We start from the raw sequence: 22,119 nt of genomic DNA, 5'->3' as shown, positions 1-22,119 counted from the left end.
CTGTGTCAGCGTGGATGAAATTTTGGACTGGACTGGGTCCTCTAACCTAGCAGTATCACCCCGTGTCTAATGGGTGACCTAGAGCTAGCATATGGGTGCCTCGGACGGTATCGGACTGTTACGTCCTGTCGTTCTCTAGTCAGCTCATGCTGAGTTTATTGCACAAACCTGGCTCTATTTCCTGGTTTTATTATTAACTGTAAATTGGAGAGGAAAATAGAAAGAAACCACACCTGCCGAGATATGAAGAGACTCTTGTGCAATGTTTGGAAGCCTCTGCTTCTCTCAAAGTATTGCTTTGACAGTCGGCACCTGCTCAGCGAAGCGGCGATGGAGAGCACTACCGTGTCTGCAGACAATGACACCGGGTCAGGCAACTCACTGGCCGTCAACAACCCGGCCGACATCTCGGTCATTGTCATCTACTTTCTCCTGGTCCTGGCTGTAGGAATTTGGGTGAGTCTGGGCTAAAACCCTGCGCACTTCACCAACGGCCTCTGAAGTATGGTTTTATAAAGTCTGTAAAACTATTCACTCTGTTTAGAATGAACTCTAATTTCATTGAGTGATTTTACACCAGTGATCTCGTGAGTACACCGCGTATTCAAAATCTATTAATTCTGTTGTTATTTGATATCACTCAAACATCTCCGCTGCCCAAGTTGTTTGCACTGGTTTTTAAACTCTTAAAACTTATGCAGACAGCTTCCTGAAGGACGTCCTCAGCCACAGCTCGCTGGTCTAGGAGTATCCTTCCATGATAAGGGAGGGTCCCTCTCTCCCCGCCACTGCCCCTCGCAGCGCACCTCCTGATTTCAAGGCAGGGAAGTAAAAGGCAGAAGCGAAAATGAATTTGTGGTCAAAGTGAAATGAGCGCAGAAAGGGGAGGGAGAGAGAGGGGGGTGGGGTGGGAGGAAATAGTAATATATAAAATCAGAAGACACAAGAGTTCCTGCAGATGCTGGAAATCCAGAGCAATACACACAGTGTTCTCTGACGGCTCAGCAGGTCAGGCAGCGTCTGTAGATGGGAGTAAACAGTCGATGTTTTGGGCCGAGACCCTTCATCAGGTCTCTGGTATAAAAGCAGTAGAAATCTAAACCTGACTGTCTGCAAACTCCCCAAAGCCCCCCTCCACCTCCTGCTGACCTCACGCTTTTCAGACAGCTGTCGGGAAGTGGCCTGGTCGAGGGAAGTGCCTGGTGTGAAAAGTGCTAGTCTTTGGCTCGAGAGTCTTCGGGCAAGGAGACTACGCCAGGCACAATTGCAGAGGGTGAAGACATGACCGCTAAGCTGATTCAGTGTGTTATGTGCATGATGTGGGAGGTCAGGGACACTGATGGTGCCCCCGGCTGCTACAGCTGCGTAAAGTATGTCCAGATTCAGCTTCTGAAGGAGCATGTTGCAGCACTGAAGAAAGAACTGGACAACCTCAGGTTTATCCTCGAAAACGAGGGTTTTCTGGACAGGACCTACAGTGAGGTCGTTACACCGAGGATACCGGAAGAGAGAAAGGGGGCGACGATGAGGAAGGAAAGGATGCTTGAAGTACAGGAGACCCCAGGGATGTACCTCTCGTAAACAGGTTCACCTTCTTGGAAGTTGTCAGGACAGAAGATACTGCCAGTCTGAGAGGCGGACAGGTCTGCGAGCTGAAAATTGGTGCAGAAGCAGAGCCGAGGAGTCAGATATCAGGAAGAGCCGTGGTAGTAGGGGACTCCATAGTAAGAGGTACGGAAAGGGGTTTCTGCGGCTACAGGCGAAATTTAAAGATGGTGTGTTGCCTCCCTGGTGCTAGGACATCACGGACCGATTGCAGGGAATCCTCAAGGGTGAAGGTGAACAGCCGGAAGTGGTAGAGCATGTCGGCACAAATGACATCGGGAAAAAGAGGAAGGACATTCTGCAGCGGGACTTCAGAGAACTCGAAAGAAGAGTGAAAAGCAGGACTTCCAGGGTGGTTATCTCTGGTTTGCTTCCAGTTCCTCGTGCTGGAGAGGGCAGGAACAGGGAGACAATGGATCTGAATGTGTGGCTGAGGAACTGGTGCAGGAAGCAAGGATTTACATTCTTGGACCACTGGGATCTGTTTTGGGAAAGGGATGAATTGTACAAAAGGGACGGGTTGCACCTTAATAGGCGGGGGACCAGCATTCTGGCAGACAGGTTTGCCACTGCAACACGGATGTGTTTAAAAGTGGGATGAACTGGAAATATAAGGCTGGAGTTAAAGGAAAAGTTAAAAAGGACAACAGAATCAATGGAGTAGAAAGCTCAAGAAGAGATCATACAGTATGGCCAAGTGAAATAAGAATTGATATGAAAGGAGAGGGGAGTACGGAATTAAAAGTATTATATATGAATGCACGAAGTATAAGAAATAAAGTAGATGAGCTTGAGGCTCAGTTGGAAATTCGCAAGTACGATGTTGTGGGAATAACTGAGACAGGGCCAGGGAAATGAATATTCAAGGATATACATCTTATCGAAAGGACAGACTAACTGGCAGAGGGGGTGGGGTGGCTCTGTTGGTGAGGAATGATATTCAGTCCCTTGTGTCAGTATTACAGTTGAACAAAGGAAACTATGGAGCTATGAGGGAGGAGCTGGCCAAAGTTCAATGGAACAATACCCTAGCAGGGAAGACAATGGAACAAAAATGGCAGGTATTTCTGGGAATATTGCAGAAGGTGCAGGATTGGTTCGTTCCAAAGAGGAAGAAAGATCCTAAGGGGAGTAAGGGGCAGCCGTGGCTGACGAGGGAAGTAAAGGGCAGTATAAAAATAAAAGAGAAGTATAACATAGCAAAGATGAGTGGGAAAATGGAGGATTGGGAAGCTTTTAAAGAGCAACAGAAGATAACAAAAAAGGCAATACGCCAAGAAAAAATGAGATACGAAGGTAAACTAGCCAAGAATATAAAGGAGGATAGTAAAAGCTTCTTTAGGTATGTGAATAGCAAAAAAATAGTTAAGACCAAAATTGGGCCATTGAAAACAGAAACGGGTGAATTTATTATGGGGAACGAGGAAATGGCAGATGAGTTGAACAGGTACTTTGGATCTGTCTTCACTAGGGAAGACACAAACAATCTCCCAGATGTAATAGTGGCCAAAGGAACTAGGGTAAAGGATGAATTGAAGGAAATTTATATTAGGCAAGAAACGGTGTTGGATAGACTGTTGAGTCTGAAGGCTGATAAGTCCCCAGGACCTGATGGTCTGCATCCCAGGGTACTTAAAGAGGTGGCTCTAGAAATCGTGGACTCATTGGTAATCATTTTCCAATGTTCTATAGATTCAGGAACAGTTCCTGCTGATTGGACAGTGGCTAATGTTGTCCCACTTTTCAAGAAAGGAGGGAGAGAGAAAACAGGGAATTATAGACCGGTTAGTCTGACTTCAGTGGTGGGAAAGATGCTGGAGTCAATTATAAAAGAGGAAATTATGACACATTTGGATAGCAGTAGAAGGATCAGTCCGAGTCAGCATGGGTTTATGAAGGGAAAATCATGCTTGAGTAATCTTCTGGAGTTTTTTGAGGATGTGACTATGAAAATGGACAAGGGAGTGCCAGTGGATGTAGTGCACCTGGACTTCCAGAAAGCTTTTTGATAAAGTCCCACATAGGAGATTAGTGGGCAAAATTAGGGCACATGGTATTGGGGGCAGAGTACTGACATGGATTGAAAATTGGCTGGCTGACAGGAAACAGAGTAGTGATTAATGGTCCCTTTCGGAATGGCAGGCTGTGACCAGTGGGGTACCACAAGGTTCAGTGCTGTTTACAATATACATTAATGATTTAGATGAAGGGATTAAAAGTAACATTAGCAAATTTGTTGATGGCACAAGCTGGGTGGCAGTGTGAAATGTCAAGAGGATGTTATGAGAATGCAGGGTGACTTGGACAGGTTGGGTGAGTGGGCAAATGTATGGCAGATGCAGTTTAATGTGGATAAATGTGAGGTTATCCACTTTGGTGGCAAGAACAGGAAGGCAGATTACTATCTAAATGGAGTCAAGTTAGGAAAAGGGGAAGTACAACGAGATCTAGGTGTTCTTGTACATCAGTCAATGAAAGCAAGCATGCAGGTACAGCAGGTAGTGAAGAAAGCTGATGGCATGCTGGCTTTTATAACAAGAGGAATTGAGTATAGGAGTGAAGCGGTCCTTCTGCAGCTGTACAGAGCCCTGGTGAGACCCCACCTGGAGTATTGTGTGCAGTTTTGGTCTCCAAATTTGAGGAAGGACATTCTTGCTATTGAGGGAGTGCAGCATAGGTTCACAAGGTTAATTCCTGGAATGGCGGGACTGTCATATGTTAAAAGATTGTTGCGACTGGGCTTGTAGACACTGGAATTTAGAAGGATGAGAGGGGATCTGATTGAAACATATAAGATTATTAAGGGATTGGACACACTGGAGGCAGGAAACATGTTCCTGCTGATGGGTGAGTCCAGAACTAGAGGCCACAGTTTAAGAATAAGGGGCAGGCCATTTAGAACAGAGATGCAGAAAAACTTTTTCACCCAGAGAGTGTTGGATATGTGGAATGCTCTGCCCCAGAAGGCAGTGGAGGCCAAGTCTCTGGATGCATTCAAGAGAGAGTTAGATAGAGCTCTTATAGATAGCAGGGTCAAGGGATATGGGGAGAGGGCAGAAACGGGGTACTGATTGTGTATGATCAGCCATGATCACAATGAATGGTGGTGCTGGCTAGAAAGGCCGAAGGGCCGAACGGCTTACTCCTGCACCTACTGACTATTGTCTATTATTGTCTCTCTCTGCCCCAGCATCTATCTCAACCCATACCTTACTGCAGATTACTGATGGCCTGTTGGATGAATCTTCTCCATCCTTTCCCTGGCTGAAATGGGTTACAAGGTTCCACCTATCACCCCCCAGCTTCTCACTTCATCCTCCCTGCCCTACCCACCCACCTTCTTATTCTGGCTTCTTTCCTTTTATCTTCAGTCCTGATGAAGGGTCTCAGTCTGAAATAAGGAGGGGAATCTATGCATTCCTCTCCATAGATATACTGCCTGACCGTTGAGTTCTTTATGCACGTAACTCTATTTTCAGAATATTTTGCGTTTGTGAAGATGGGATAAAATGGAGTTGTTAGGAAGAGGGTGTTAGGAATGGAATTACCCTCCAGACAGACAGATGATGGAAAATCCACATGGGAAGCTGAACAAGAACTAGAGGAGACTGAAGAAGCTGGAATCTGGAGCACACATACATAATCTATTGGAGAAACTGAGCGTCTCAAACAGAATCTGTGTGGGGGGGGGGGGGTATCAGGACTAGATAAGTGTTTAAGAGAGATTTTGTAATGGGAAGGGAAAGAGTCAGAGAGTTGTCCAAGAGGGTTAAGAGGGTTTGCATTTCTCCGATTGGGATCACAGGCCCATGACGCCTCCTTCTCCCCTGGTCAGAGTAGACTAGTTCTCTGCCGACACTGGACCCCAGATTCAAAAGTCCATCAGTGTCCATCCCACTGCCAGGTCCAGTCTGAGCTTTCCAGTTTTCCCCATACTCCCAATCCTCCCTCAACCATGCATCTGCTACTGAATTCCTTTGGTTTAAAAGGGTGCAGGTTTAAGTTAAGAGATTTCAATGGGATGTGGCGGTCAATTTTCACACTGATAGCAGTTGAAGTTTGGATCTGTCTGAGAAGGCACTGGGAGCAAACATTCTCATGACATTTACAGGCAGACAGATATACTTTATCAATCCCGAGGGCAATTGGTTTCGTTACAGGTGCACCAACCAAGAATAGTGAAGAAAAAAAGCAATATAAAGCCATAAATAATTAAATAATAATAAGTAAATAATGCCAAGTGGAAATTAGTCCAGGACCAGCCTATTGGCTCAGGATGTCTGACACTCCAAGGGAGGAGTTGTAAAGTTTGATGGCCACAGGCAGGAATGACTTCCTATGATGCTCAGTGTTGCACCTCGGTGGAATGAGTCTCTGGCTGAACGTACTCCTGTGCCTAACCAATACATTATGGAGTGGATGGGAGACATTGTCCAAGATGGCATGCAACTTGGACAGCATCCTCTTTTCAGACACCACCATCAGAGAGTCCAGTTCCACCCCCACAACAACACTGGCCTTTGTTGATTCCGTTGGTGTCTGCTACCCTCAGCCTGCTGCCCCAGCACACAACAACAAACATGATAGCACTGGCCACCACAGACTCATAGAACATCCTCAGCATCATGCGGCAGATGTTAAAGGACCTCAGTCTCCTCAGGAAGTAGAGAGGGCTCTGACCCTTCTTGTAGACAGCCTCAGTGTTCTTTGACCAGTCCAGTTTATTGTCAATTCGTATTCCCAGGTATTTGTAATCCTCCACCATGTCCACACTGACCCCTTGGATGGAAACAGGGATCACCGGTGCCTTAGCCCTCCTCAGGTCCACCACCAGCTCCTTAGTCTTTATTTAAGAAGCAAACGTACAAGTACTGGAATCTCCAAGGTACTGAAGGCTACATGCTCATTGCAAACAAATAAAGATCAAGGTTAATTTTAAAATAAAATAAAGATATACATCAAAACACACAGGGAGGTGCTTTGTTCTGTATCTTTGACCACTACAGTCCAAAGACATGCTGGGGGAGAGGAAGCCCATAAGTCTCATTATGCTTCCGACACCAACATAGCATGCATACATTTGGCCAACTCTAACCCATACATTTTTAGAATGTGGAAGGAAATTAGTGTAGCTGGAGGAAATCCATGCAGTCACGAGGACAATGTACAAACTCCTTACAGACAGTGGCAGGAAATGAACTACGATTGGTGATCATTGGCATTAGTGATTATCATAGAGATACAATGGGCACCATAGACATAACGTGCCGCAAAGTCTGTTACTGTGCTATATGGCACTGTGATTCTGACACCACATCCTCTCATTTAATGGCTTAGACAGTAACCACTTTACACCCCAGTGCCCCCCCCCCCCAACCCAGAAGACACGGCACACACTGTGCAGGAAGATGTTGGAGGCTGCTCTCTCTGATGTTCCCTTGCCTGGATGGAAAGTGCCTATCTTTCCCCAGATTGACTTAATACGAAATCCCAGCCCACGCAGTAACTGAGCACCCTGTCACTTAATCCCACTGATGCCTGTTCTGTGTTAGAAACATAGAAAACCTGCAGCACAATACAGGCCCTTCGGCCCACAAAGCTGTGCTGAACATGTAATTGTTTCAGAAATTACCCAGGGTTACCCATAGCCCTCTATTTTTCTGAGCTCTATGGACCTATCCAGGAGTCCCTTAAAGGACCCATTCGTATCCATCTCCACCACTGTTGCCAGCAGCCCATTCCACACACTCACCACTGTGTAAAATACTTACCCCTGACATCTCCTCTGTATCTACTTCCAAGCACCTTAAATCTGTGCCCTCTTGTGCTAGCCATTTCAGCCATGGGAAAAAGCCTCTGACTATCCACATGATCAATGCCTCTCATCATCTTATACACCTCTATCAGGTCACCTCTCGTCCTCCGTTGCTCCATAGAGAAAAGGCTGAGTTCACTCAACCTATTCTCATAAGGCATGCTCCTCAATCCAGGCAACATCCTTGTAAATCTCCTCTGCAACCTTTCTAAGGTTTCTGCATCTGTACTGTAGTGAGGCGACCAGAACTGAGCACAGTACTTCACGTGGGGTCTGACCAGGGTCCTATATAGCTGCAATATTACCTCTCAGCTCCTAAACTCAATCCTACAGTTGATGAATGCCTTCTTAACCACAGATTCAACCTGCGTAGCAGCTTAAGTGTCCTATGGACTCAGACCCCAAGATCACTCTGATCCTCCACACCTCCAAGAGTTTTACCATTCTGCCATCATATTTGACCTACCAAAATGAACCACCTCACCCTTATCTGGGTTAAACTCTATCTGCCACCTTGCAGCTCATTTTTGCACCATGTCAATGTCCTGCTGTAACCTTTGAGAACCCTCCACACTATCCACAACACCCCCAACTTCTGTGTCATCAGCAAATTTACTAACCCTTCCCTCCACTTCCTCATCCCGGTCATTTATAAAAATCACGAAGAGAAGGGGTCCCAGAACACATCCCTGAGGCACACCACTGGTCACTGACCTCCAAACAGAATATGACCCATCTGCAACCACTCTTTGTCTTCTGTAGGCAAGCCAATTCTGGATCCACAAAGCAATGTTCCCTTGGATCCCATGCCTTCTTACTTTCTCAATAAGCCTTGCATGGGGCACCTTATCAAATGACTTGCTGAAATCCATATACACTACATCTACTGCTCTAGCTTCATCAACATATTTAGTCATATCCTCAAAAAATTCAATCAGGCCTGTAAGGCACAACCTGCCTTTGACAAAGCCACGCTGACTGTTCCTAATCATATTACAATGTTATGGTCCAGTCTGTAGCCCACATTCCGGGTCTTGATCTGGTCCGCGGACTCCGGGTCATGCAGCCATCCCTCCTGTCACCCTTAAGCCAAATAGATCATCTTGGCTTAAGAAGATGCGCCTGTTGTTTATCAGCTGGCAGGTGGATATAAGGGACTCCGGGACCGAGCCTAGTTGGGGGGTCGTCCTGCTCTGAACCTGTTTTGCCCTGTTCGCTGGTTGTCTTGTACGAGGTGGTTTGCCACGTTCCGAGGTGTTTAGTCTAATCGGCTGTTTGTTCTGGTTGTCCGGGCTTGGAGGGCCCACGGCTTCATCCTCAAGTTCTGTGACTCAGTCTTGGAGTTACCCCAGACCAAGTTCCCTTCCGATCCCTTGCCTCCGTCAGGTAGCAGGCGGGACTGCCGTTGCCTGGCGGGGGGACTCTGTCCCCTTCCTACCCCTCACCTCTGATGGGTTGTGCCCGCTACCTGCCCAGGTGTCCTGCGTCTTGCCCGGGCCTCCGTGTTCACGCCTGGGAGGTGCCCTGCCAGGAGTATGTGGCCCATTCTGTGGTCTCTGACCCTTCATACCCCTTGTTATGCGGCCGCCCAGGGAGCTCTCCTCCCTAGCCACGGACTCCAAGATCCTGCCTAGCCACGAACTCCAAGACCCAGCCTAGCCACGAACTCCAAGACCCAGCCTAGCCACGAACTCCGGGATCCAACCCAGCCATGAACTCTCTCTGAATCCCAGGATTACCTAGCATGCCCCATCTCTTTCACATGCCCTGGTCTCCCCATCTGGTTCTATCCTTTAGTTATTCCTGTCCTGCCCCTGCGTCCTGCACTTGGGTCCAGCCTCCTGTCCCCATGTGACATATGCCTCCAAATGTTCATAAATCCTGCCTCTCAGGATCTTCTCCAACAACTTACCTGCCACTGAAATAAGACTCACTGGTCTATAATTTCCTGGCTTATCTCTATTCCCTTTCTTGAATAAGGGAACAACATCTGCAACCCTCCAATCCTCCAGAACCTCTCTCATCCCCATTTATGATCGCCAGAGGCTCAGCAATCTCCTTCCTCAGCTTCCACAGTAGTCTGGATTATATATCGTCTGGTCTCGGTGATTTATCCAACTTGATGCTTTAGAAAAGTTCTTGCAGATCCTCTTTCTTAATGTCTATATGCTCAAGTGTTACAGTCCACTGTCAGTCATCCCTACAATCGCCAAGATCCTTCTTTGTAGTGAATACTGAAGCAAAGCATTGAATACTTCTGCTATCTTCTTCAGTTCCATACACACTTATCCACTGTCATGCTTGATTGGTCCTATTCTCTCATGTCTTATCCTCCTGCTCTTCACATACTTGTAGAATGCCTTGGGGTTTTCCTTAATCCTGTCCGCCAAGGCCTTCTCATGGCCCCTTCTAGCTCTCCTAATTTCTTTCTTAAGCTCCTTCCTGTTAGCCTTACAATCTTCTAGATCTCTATCATTACCTAGTTTTTTGAGCCTTTTGTAAGCTTTTCTTTTCTTCTTGACTAGATTTACAGCAACCTTTGTACACCATGATTCTTGTACCCTACCATCCTGTCCCTGTCTCATCGGAACGTACCTATCCAGAACTTCATGCAAATATCCCCTGAATATTTGCAACATTTCTGCCATACATTTCCCTGAGAACATCTGCTCCCAATTTATGAATCCAAGTTCCTGCCTGATAGCCTCATATTTCCCCTTTATCCAATTAAACACTTTCCTAACTTGTCTGTTCCTATCCCTCTCCAATGCTATGGTAAAGGAGATAGAAATGTCTCCAAAATGCTCTCCCATCGAGAGACCTGACACCTGACCGGGTTCATTTCCCAATACCAGATCAAATACAGCCTCTCCTCTTGTAGGCTTCTCTACATATTGTGTCAGGAAACCTTTCCGAACACACCTAATGAAGTCCACCCAGTCTAAACCCCTCGCTCTAGGGAGATGCCAATCAATATTTGGGAAATTAAAATCTCCCACCACGACAACCCTGTTATTATTACACCTTCCCAGAATCTGTCTCCCTATCTGTTCAGCTACTTTAAAATATTTAAAACAATAATTACCTGCGTTGTTCACAAGCTCTGCAGCTCCACACAGTTGTACCTCTACTATTAAATTAAGTGCTCCTCAAGGTTGCTATAGCCAGGGGGTGGTAATGGGGATAAGCTCCCACTACCTATTAAATGCTCCTAACAGCTTGGCCTTTGTATTTTACTGCCCTGGCTTGCATTTCGAGACAGCTGGGACAGAACATCAATGTCGACCCTAACCGATGGAGGCCTACACACCACCCACACGTCTTTAAGAGAATTCCCCAGCAGGCATCAGCTCTGTCTATTTATCTTTTCCAAATTAAAGTAATCCAAACATAATGATGAAAAAAAAATCACAGGTTAAAACAAGAGGCCCAATATTAATTAGGTGTTACTAACAAGTGTCAACAAATGAGATATGTATTGATCTAGAGTTCCCATTGTACTGTGACATGCTGCCACAGAAAAGGAAAGGATTATACCATAACCATAAAATATAGGAGCAGAATTATGCCATTCAGCCATCAAGTCTGCTCCACCATTTTATCATGGTTCATTTATTATCCCCCTCAACCCCATCCTCCTGCTTTCTCCCTCTAACCTTTGATGCCCTTACTAATCAAGAGCCTAAATACTTTAAATACACCCAAATGGCTTGGCCTCCACAATCATCTGTGACAATAAATTCCACAAATTCACCACCACCACTTCTAAAGGGAGCACAAGCTGAAGACCATCAAATTCTCCTTATACACATGTTAACCGTTTCATTCCTGGGATCACTCCCATGAATTTCCTGTTGACCACCCCCAAACCCAATGCTAAAATGTCATTTCTTAGATAAGGGGCCCAAAACTGCTCACAATACTCCAAATGTTGTCTGACTAATGCCTTATAAATCCGGTTGCTGGCTGAAATCAATATGTTCATGTGATATTCCTTGTTAGTCTTGAAAGGTATCAGAGCCAAGTACAGTTCCACTGAGGCGTGTAGATGGATCTTTCCTGTCATTCCTCTTGTGTGACAGGGACTGCCTTCAGAGTAGTGCATATTTTTCAGGATATTCTTGAGTCACATCTCTGATTACAAATTTGGTCATTACCGATAATTCATCCTGCCCTTTGGGTCATTCTCTTAGAAGGAACTAAGTTAACGAGCCAAATAACCTCATAGTATGTTCTTATCATACATATAAACTTGAAATATTTATTGATTTACTGGTTTATTGAATTATTCATTCAAGCATAAACAACAGACAACCTTAAAGTAACCTTATCAAAGAAAGGTTTACTAGCAAGCCACATGAGATAACTGTGGTAAACTATGTGTATACCTATCTGGACATGCCCCTCTGCTGACTGCTTCTGTGGCTCCTCCCTGTATAAAGGCGATTGGAGGCACTGTCTCCAAGATGTTGTGGTCACGTTTGCAGCTAATAAAAGCCTATCTTTTGCCTCCCATCTCCAAGAGTTATTGATGGTGCATCAATAATAGAATTGTAGAATTTGAGGGAAAATTGAGAGCTGGATAGGTGTGAGTGCCACACTGAAGCACACGTAGAGCTTCTGCCTCATAGCTACAGTGAGATGGGTTCAATCCTGAACTCCGGGGCTGTCAATGTGGAGTTTTCAAGTTTTTCCCAGATGCTCTGGTTTCCTCCCACATTCCAGTTATGTGCTGTTTGTAGATTAATTACCTACTGTAACTTGCCCTAATGAGTGAGGAAGTGGGAGAATGGGGGGGGGGGGGTGTGGTTGGAGTTAATGTCCCTGTGAGAGAGAATAATTACAGAGATATAAAAGAGAGAAAGGGATGGAGGAGATTGTCCTGGAGCTGGAACAAACTCGATAGGCTGACTGTCTTCCTGTGTGGAAAGAAATTATGAAAACTCAAAGTCAAAAATGACTTTGGCTTGATTCAGCAGCAACATTTACGTACACTGGTGTCTTCAGGCCTAATTTAACATTGCAACCCACAACGATGTTTTTATGCAAAAGGCCAATGCAAAAGCCTGGGTCAGTTCTATTTATTAAGGATATTCATGTTTTATTAATATTTTCCTCCACTGCTGAATTTCCCCTGGTGTAGGTGGGCAGTGGGAGAAATATTACAGGGGAGAGAGAATGGTTGTGTGGGAATGAGATTGGTGGGATTAATCTGAGGGCTAGCATTGACTTAATAGACCCACTGGCCAACCTGCATGATTCTGAGATACGAGGAAGTGGGCAGAAGCTTGGTGTTCAGGGCTGAAGGCAGGGCTACTGCTGGGGGTGTGTAGAGGTGTGTCAGTCCCTCAGAGGGTCGGGGCCAGTGGGAGAGAGTACAGGCAGAAAAGAGAGAGTGTGGAGAAAGATGGAGAGTGGGAGAGAGACACAGTGGAAGGATGTGGAGTAAAGGACATGTTCTTTAACACTGGTTGTGATAGCTGGTCAGGGACCAGGAGGACAGAACTTAGACTGTCCCAGGACACTGGTTGCTGACTCCCTCAGTCTACCCTGGGAGAGCAGGCTGCAAACAGGTCTGAGCTCCCACAAGGCAGCCCACTCCCCCACACTCACCTTTATCCTCACTGCTGCCACTACGGATACACACCCCACGTGTAGATGCCACCCTTTGATTCCTCACTTCCAATGACCAACACTCCCTAATCCATGCAAAACTGATCTCCACCCACTTTGCCCACATCTCAACACAAGAAGGCAGGGCTATCCTTGCCAAGAGATAGAGCCCAGTCAGCACTGACACGCACTGAGGCTGGCCCATGCATGGAGAGAAAGCATCTGCTACCTGGCACTCCCTCTTGAATACCCTGTGGATGTATCTCCTCCAAGCTAAAGCAGGGTATTACTGTGGAAAATCAATCTGAAGATTTACAAAGATTGAAAAAGCAAATATTTTCATGCTGCTCATAGTGTTGTTGGATTTGGGGAAATGATGGTGTGTTGACTGTCGAAAATCATCAAGGTATATGACATCTAGGCAGTGGGGAGGTTTTCTGTAACCTGGACAACTGCCAGGTGGAAAGTTAAATCACAGTAAATGATAGGGCCCTGAGGAGTGTTGTAACACAGAGAACCAGAGCACAGGTACACATTTCCCTGAATGTGGCAACACACTTAGACAGGGTGGCAAAGAAAGCAGTTGGCACATTTTCTTTCATCAGTCAGAGCAATGAGTACAGGAGGTGCATGTTATGTTGCAACTGTACAAGCCTTCAGTGATACCACAGTTAGATTATTGAGCAACACACACAAAATGCTGGAGGAACTCAGCAGGCCAGGCAGCATCTATGGAAAGAGGCACAGTCAATGTTTCAGGTCAAAACCCTTTAGCAGGACTGGAGGATAAAAAGCTGAGGAGTAGATTTAAAAGATGGGGGGGGGGGAGAAGGAGGGAGAAACACAAGGTGATAGGTGAAACCTGGAGGGAGAGGGATGAAGTAAAGAGCTGGTAAGTTGATTGGTGAAATGGACAGAAGGCTATGGAAGAAAGAAAAGTGGGGAGGAGCACCAGAGGGAGGTGATGGTGAGAGAGGGAAAAGGAGATGGGAAATGGTGAGGGGGAGTGGGGGGCATTACTGGAAGTTTGAGAAATAGATGTTCATGCCATCAGGCTGGAGGTTACCCAAACAGAATATAAAGTGTTGTTCCTCTAACCTAAGTGTGGCCTCATCATGACAGTGGAGGAGGCAATGGATGGGCATATCAGAATGGGAATGGGAAGTGGAATTAAAATGGGTGGCCACGGGAGATTCCACTTTTTCTGGCAGACGTAGATGCTCAACAAAGTAGTCTTCCAATCTACATTGGGTCTCACCAGTATACAGGAGGCCACACCAGGAGCACCGAACACAGTACATGACCCCACAGACTCACAGGTGAAGTGTTGTCTCACCTGGAAGGACTGTTTGGGATACTGAATGGTAGTGAGGGAGGACGTGTAGGGGCAGATGTAGCACTTGTTCCACTTGCAAGGATAAGTGTCAGGAGGGAAATCTTAGGGGAGGGATGAATGGACAAGGGAGTCACAAAGGGAGCGATTCCTCTGGAAAGCATAAAGTGAAGTGGGGGGAGGTAAAAATGTGCTTGGTGCTGGGATCCTGTAGGAGGTAGCAGAAGTTTCGGAGAATTATGTGTTGGATGCAGAGGTTGGTGGGGTGGTAGGTGAGGACAAGAGGAACCCTATCCCTCGTGGGGTGGCGGGAGGTTGGACTAAGAGCAGACTTGTGGGAAATGGAAGAGATGCGGTTGAGGGCAGCATTGACGGTGGAGGAAAGGAAGTCCTTTTCTTTGAAAACAGAGGACATCAGCTTCGTTCTAGAATGAAAAGCCTCATCTTGACAGCAGGTGCGTTAGAGATGGAGGAATTGAGAGAAGGAGATGGCGTTACTCTCACAGCTAACTGGAAGGTTATTTATAAACCCATGGACTCTCACAGCTACTTGGACGATATCTCTTCCCACCCTTTTACTTGTCAAAATGGCCTGAAAAGTTGACTGTGCTTTTTTCCAAAATGCTGCCTGGCCTGCTGAGTTCCTCCAGTATTTTGCGTGTGTTGCTTGGATTTCCAGCATCTGCAGATTTTCTCTTGCTTGTGATTGGTTATTGTATGCAGGTATCCAGGAAGGGGTGGCACTCTGTACATTCTGGGGCAACTCATTCACCTTTTGTCCCCACCAGACACTCAGCTTTCACCTGTGGCTCCAGGTGAGCTCCACCTGGTTGTATGCGACAGTGGCCACACCCAGGTACACCACTTCAACAGGCAGGCTAAACCAGCTGAGGGTAGCCAGCAGCTTCATACCCCGGTGACATAGAGACATACCTGTCCCAGCAAGGGACAGAGTTACAGTGACATCCATCCACTGCAACCAGTTTGTGGTGCTTGTTTGTACCATTAGACCTGGACTTCTGAAGTCAAGATTCCAGTGCAACGACTTTTTCACTTCAAAAACTCTCCTGCACAGGTTTCCTGTCATTGTCCATTATGACAGACAATCACCAGTGCCAGTTGCCCAGCTATGGGGAGAATGTCATTAAGCTGGAAAGGGTGTAGGAGAGATTCATGTGAAAGTTAACAGGACTAGAGGGTTTGAGTTAAAAGGAGAGGCTAGATGTTTCATTGGAGGGTAGGAGGCTGAGGGCAGAGGGGTGACCTTTGAAATGGATATAAAATGATGAGGGCCATTGATAAGGTGGATGGTCGTGGATTGAAAAGGGACCTGAGGGGAAGTGTTCCATGCAGAAAGTGGTGTCTATGTGGAACCTGCTGCCAGAGGTGAAAATAATTACAACCAAAATGTTTAAAAATATTTACTGGTACATGGATAGCGACTGATTTATTTTAATTTAGCGATACAGCATAGAATAGGCCTTCCCATCCCTTCCATCTGTACCACCCAGCAACCCCCTGACAAACTCATCTAACCCCAGCCTAATCACAGGACAATTTACAATGACCAATTAACCTACCAACAGGTATGTCTTTGGACCATGGGAGGAAACTGGAGCACCCAGAGAAACCCACATATTCCATGGGAAAGATGTGCAGACACTTTACAGAGGACACCAAGTTGAACTCCCCAAGTTGTCACAGCATTACACTAACCACTACGTTACCATGGTGCCCATCATGAGGGAGGTGGGCCAAACGCAGGCAAATGGGACGAGCTTGAACAAATATCTCAGTCGGCATGAGCAAGTTGGAATGAAGGGCCTGTACAATGCTATGTGACTATGACTAGGGTCTATTCATCCATCAGATCCATGCTGGCTCCCAGGTAGGAAAAGTCAATATCAAAGTCAGGTTTATTATCACATGTAAGAATTCGAGTGCACAGGCACCATGAAAAGCCGAACTTGCTGCAGAATCACAGGCACAAGGCATTCACAAGCACAAACATGCATTATACAAAATTATACAACTAGAACAATGTGCAAAGTGATCAGAGTGTTGAAATATTGAGGTGGAAATGAACCATGTGAATTGAAGGGAACCATGTGATTGAAGGGAAATTGCTGTTCTTCAACCTGGTGGTGTGGAACTAAAGGCTTTCGTACCTCCTGCAAGAAGATAGCATGGCCTGGATAGTGGGGATCATTAATATGGATGTTGCTTCTTGAAGCAGCATCTCCTGTAGACACCACAGACTAGGAGGTGGTTTCTTGGAGAGGAAGGAAGATGAGAGGTGACTTGAGAGTGGTGTACAAAATGGTAAGAGACGTAAATCAAAGGGGTAGCCAGAGACTTTTATTCCAGGGTGGAAATCAGTAAAATGAGGGGGCATAATTTTAAGGTGATTGTAGGAAAGTACAGGGAGATGTCAGAGGTAAAGTTTTATGCACAGAGAGTAGTAGATGTATGGAACATCCTGCCAGGGTGGTCATAGAGGCAGATACCGCCTGCATAATATGAACTGGTGGTCATAGGTGGTCATAGAAGCCTCGAGATTTGGGGGAGTAGATTTAGGATGGAGATGATGAGGAACTGCTTTTCCCAGAGAGTGGTGAATCTGTGGAATTTTCTGCCCAATGAAGCAGTGGAGGTTACCACAGTAAGTATATTTAAGACAAGGTTGGATAGATTTTTGCATAGTAGGGGAATTAAGGGCTATGGGGAAAAGGCAGGCAGGTGGAGATGAGTCATGGACATCAGCCGAGATCTTATTAAATGGTGGAGCAGGCTTGACAGTCCAGATGGCCGACTGCTGCTGCTATTTCTTATGGTCTTATGTTGTAGATACATTAGGGGAATTTAAGAAGCTCTTAGAAAAAGAGGGGGCTATGTAGGATGGAAGGGTTAGATTGATAGGTAGGTTAAAAGTTGACAAAACATCATGGGCTGAAGTACCGGTAATATCCTGTAATGTTCTATGTTGTGTAGTCTCTGTTCTCTGGTAGAAACATAGAAAACCTACAGCACAATACAGTCCCTTCAACCCACAAAGCTGCGCCAAACATGTCCTCACCTTAGAACTGCCTAGGTTTACCCGGAGCCCTCTATTTTTCTAAGTTCCATGTACCCATCCAGGAGTCTCTTAAAAGACCCTATTGTTTCCATCTCCATCACCGCCGCTGGTAGCCCATTACAATCATTATCCTTATCAGAAGCTTCCACCCTCTGGAATTACAGTCTCTCAACCCTCTCCACTGTCTTGAACCTCCCTGATCAGATCCGCACCACTGGTGGACATGTCTTCTGTTCCCAGGGCCTTTGGCACCAGACACCCTCCCTAAAACTCACCACCTTCTTTTAAAAATATTCGACCATACCCAATACCTGCCTCCCACTGTCAAGTGCTGTCTGAATGTCCCAGTGAAGCACAGTGTGAAAGTTACTGTGTTAAAAGAGCAAATTATAAAACCCAAAATTTCCCAGAGAGTGCTTCGTGGCCTACCGCAGAATCCTAGCATTTCCTGTTTATTTTTATCTCAGTTATCTGCCATCTGCAGTATTTTGCTTTCTGGCAAGCACAAGTTGTTGTTGTTTATCCTCACTGCCCCACTGCAGGAGAGAGTCTTTAAGCCCACTGCTGATTGGCTGATGCTTCCTCTGTTTTACCTCAGGCTTTCTAATTGGAGAGATGTGTTAGACCAACGGGAGTACGGTTCCCATACTGAGCCCCAGTCACATAACCTGTTACCAGTAACCAGGGGCTGTGAGTGTTTGGACTCTCATTGCCCTGGTAACTGTTTTGGACACCTGCTTACACCTGGAACTCATGCCAAAAGGCCTTTCAACAATCTTCAAGAGCAACACAAACAGAACAGAGCTTCTGAGTTAGTGGTTCCCTGTGGTAGACAAAGGAACAAGCAATTGTCTAAAGGGTTGTAGCTTCAAGTTCCTAGGTGTCAACATCTCTGAAGATCTATCCTGGGCCAAACATATTGATGCAATTACAAAGAAGGCATGACAATAGCTATATTTCATTGTGAGTTTGAGCAGTTTTGATATGACGCTAGCAAATTTCTACAGATGTACTGTGGAGTGCATTCTAACTGGTTGTATCATAGTCTGGTATAGAGGGCCACTGCACAGGATTGAAAAAAAAGCCTCAGAATATTGCAAACTCAGCCAGCTCCATCATCAGCACCCGCCTCCTCAGCACCGAGGACACCTTCAAAAGACGATGCTTCAAAAAGGCAACATCATTACAGGCCCTCATCACTCAGGACGTTCTCCCTTCTCATTGATACCATCAGGGAGAAGGTACAAAAGACCGAAGATACACACTCAATATTAAAGGAACAGTTTCTTTCCCTCTGTTATCAGGTTTCTGAACCAACCCATGAACACCAGCTCACTATTTTTGGCTCTCTCTTTGTACTACTTATTTAGTTTTATAAGTATAAACTATAAATTAAATGTATATATTCTATACTATATCATGTATATTTTTTATAATTGTGATTTATAGTTTTTATATATTACATTGTACTGATGCCACAAAACAACAGATTTCACGACTTGCGTCAGTGATATTAAGCCTGGCTCTGACTCTGATTCCAATCCCACTCTTTGTTTGTATGTTTTGTACACTTGTATATATTGTATAGCCCATTTAAAGATTTGTAATCAATAACTCTTCTGATGTTCTGGGGCAGCTGAGCCTTTTAGGGAAAGAAGGAACAAGTTGTGTTGCAAAGTACAGATGCAGTGAGGTCACATTGAAATAAGAATGGCTGAATCCAAAGCCAAAAATCAAGTTGACTGTCATATGCACAAGTGAGCAGTGAACAGTGGCAGCATCACAAGCATGTAGCATCAAATAAGCAGCATTCACAAGACAAATGTAAACTAGACATCATTTTTATAAGAGGGGACACGATCAAAACAAAAATTGCTAAGTCTATTTTAGTGCAAAGTGGTCAGTGGTTTTGCAGGTCAGTTCAAGAACTGAATGGTTGATCTTGAAGTAACTGTTCTTAAACCTGGTGGCATGGGACTTCAGGTTTCTGTACCTCCTGCCTAATAGGAACTGTGAGAAGATGGCATGACGTGGGTGGTGGGATCTTTGGTGATAGAAATTGCCTTCTTGAGACAGCACCTCCTATAGATACTATCAACAGTGCGGAAGGTTGTGTTTGTGATGTATTGGGCAGACTACACTACTCTCTGCAGCTTCTTACTGTATACACCTCTACATTCGAAACCCAGACTCTGGCTTTCAACTGTAGAAGTTTGTTAGCATGTTCGATAACAAGCTGAACCTTCTTAACTTTCTAAGAATGTAAAGACACTGGTGTACCTGCCTTTCAATTGTAAAACTGGGCCCAGGACAAGTCATCAGGTATGTTAGAACTCAGGAATGTAAAGCTGTGTGTCCTTTCTATCCCAATGTAGATTCACATGAATCAGAATCAGAATCAGGTTTATTATCACCTGTATCTGACATGAAATTTGATAACTTAGCAGCAGCAGTTCAATGCAATACATAATCTAGCAGAGAAAAAAAAATGACAAATAAAATAACAATAATAATAATAAATAAACAAGTAAATCAATTACTTATATTGAATAGATTTTTTTAACATGCAAAAACAGAAATACTGTATATTAAAAAAAGCGAGGTAGTGTCCAAGGCTTCAATGTCCATTTAGAAATTGGATGGCAGAGGGGAAGAAGCACTGAGTGTGTGCCTTCAGGCTTCTGTACCTCCTACCTGATCCAATAATGAGAAAAGGGCATACCCTGGAAGTCCTTAATAATGGGTACTTCCTTTCTGAGACACTGCTCCCTAAAGATGTCCTGGGTACTTTGTAGGCTAGTACCTGAGATGGAGCTGACTAGAATTACAACCCTCTGTAGCTTCTTTTGGTCCTGTACAGTAGCCCCTCCATACTAGACAGTGATGCAGACTGTCAAAATGCTCTCCACTGTACAACTATAGAAGTTTTCAAGTATATTTGTTGACATGCCAAATCTCTTCAAACTCCTCATAAAGTATAGCTGCTGTCTTGCCTTCTTTATAACTACATTGATATTTTGGGACCAGGTTAGATCCTCAGAGATCTTGACACCCAGAAATTTGAAACTGTTCACTCTGTCTACTTCAGATCCCTCTATGAGGTTCAGTATGTATTCCTTTGTCTTACCCCTCCTGGTGCATAATCAACTCTTTCGTCTTACTGATGTTGAATACCAAATTGTTGCTGTGGCACCACTCTGCTAGTTGGCGTATCTTACTCCTGTATGCCCTTTCATCACCACCTGAGATTCTACCAACAATAGTTGTGAGGTCAGCAAATTTATAAATGGTATTTGAGCTATGCCTAACCACACAGTCATATGTATGCAGAGTAGAGCAGTGGGCTAAGCACACACCCCTGTGATGCTCCAGTGTTGATAGTCAGCGAGGAGGAGATGCTACCACCAATCTGCACAGATTGTGGTCTTGCAGTCAGAAAGTCGAAGATCCAATTGCAGAGGGAGGTACAGAGGCCCAGGTTCTGCAACTTCTCATTCAGGATTGTGGGAATGATGGTATTAAATGCTGAGCTATAGTTGATGAGCAGCAACCTGACATAGGTGTTTGTGTTGTCCAAGTGGTCTAAAGCTGTGTGGAGAGCCATTGAGATCATGGGAAGGTGGTACTGGAATGGGAACTTCGCCACCGATCAAATCTCCCCTCATTCTTCCAAGCTCCAGGGAATAAAATCCTAACCTATTCAACCTTTCTTTGTAACTCAGTCTCAGCAACATCCTTGTAAACCTTCTCTGCACTCTTTCAACCTTTTTAATATCCTTCCTGTAATTCGGTGACCAAAACTGCACACAATACTCCAAATTCAGCCTCACCAATGCCTTATACAACCTCACCAAAACATTCCAACTCTTATAACCATATAACCATATAACAATTACAGCAATCAATACTCAATACTTTGATTTATAAAGGCCAATGTACCAAAAGCTCTCTTTACTACCCTATCTACCTGTGATGCCACTTTTAGGGAATTTTGTATCTGTATTCCCAGATCCCTCTGTTTTACTGCACTCCTCAGTGCCCGACCATTTTCATGATCCTAGGATTACTTCAGTTTCCTTGTGATATTGTTAACCAACTTCCCAATGGACCAGAGTGAGTTAGAATCCCTATATCACACTCTAAAAAGTCTCAAAATTAAACAAATAACTCTCCCAGGATACTATTGAGGTATATTGGTAAGTCTGTGCAATTCACAAAAATGCCGGATGGACTCAGCAGGAAATTCTGTGGGGCAAGGATGGTGAGTACAATGACATATCACCATTAGCATATGTCCCACACATCACACATTACTTGTGTCTTAGAAGTATCTTCCAGCAACTTCATCAATGTTGCAACTCCCTACACAATAGCACCGTTTCCAGACATCAAGTGGGCAGCTCCACCCACCTTCTCAGGTACCACCTATATCTAATGAAGTGGCTACTGACTGTATGTCCATGGCCTTCTGCTGCTTCAAAGCCCAATGTGCTGTGTCTTCAGAGATGCTCTTCTGCACACCAGTGTTGTAACACATAGTTATGTCCATTACTGCTGCCTTTCTGTCAGCCTCAACCAATCTGGCCATTATCCTCTGATGTCTCCTGATGGATTATGAAGCCAAAGTGGTTGTTTCTTTTAAAGCCTTGCCCTTTTGTAATAGTAACTTGTAATTAC

The 22,119-nt window shown here is 45.1% G+C and overlaps 1 protein-coding gene across 1 annotated transcript in view; it reads left to right on the top strand.

Annotated features, from left to right (window-relative positions):
- The first annotated feature begins 203 nt into the window (after positions 1–203).
- slc5a1 (solute carrier family 5 member 1) overlaps positions 204–22,119 on the top strand; it is a 124,706-nt gene continuing 102,790 nt past the window's right edge. The window contains exon 1 of the mRNA XM_059983246.1: positions 204–456. Coding sequence (XP_059839229.1) covers positions 244–456 — 213 coding nt within the window. The 5' untranslated portion in view covers positions 204–243. The remainder of the gene's footprint in view (positions 457–22,119) is intronic.

This window comes from Hypanus sabinus, chromosome 10 (genome assembly GCF_030144855.1).
Source record: "Hypanus sabinus isolate sHypSab1 chromosome 10, sHypSab1.hap1, whole genome shotgun sequence".
NCBI classification, from domain to species: domain Eukaryota; kingdom Metazoa; phylum Chordata; class Chondrichthyes; order Myliobatiformes; family Dasyatidae; genus Hypanus; species Hypanus sabinus.
This window is presented reverse-complemented; position numbering and strand designations above follow the sequence as displayed.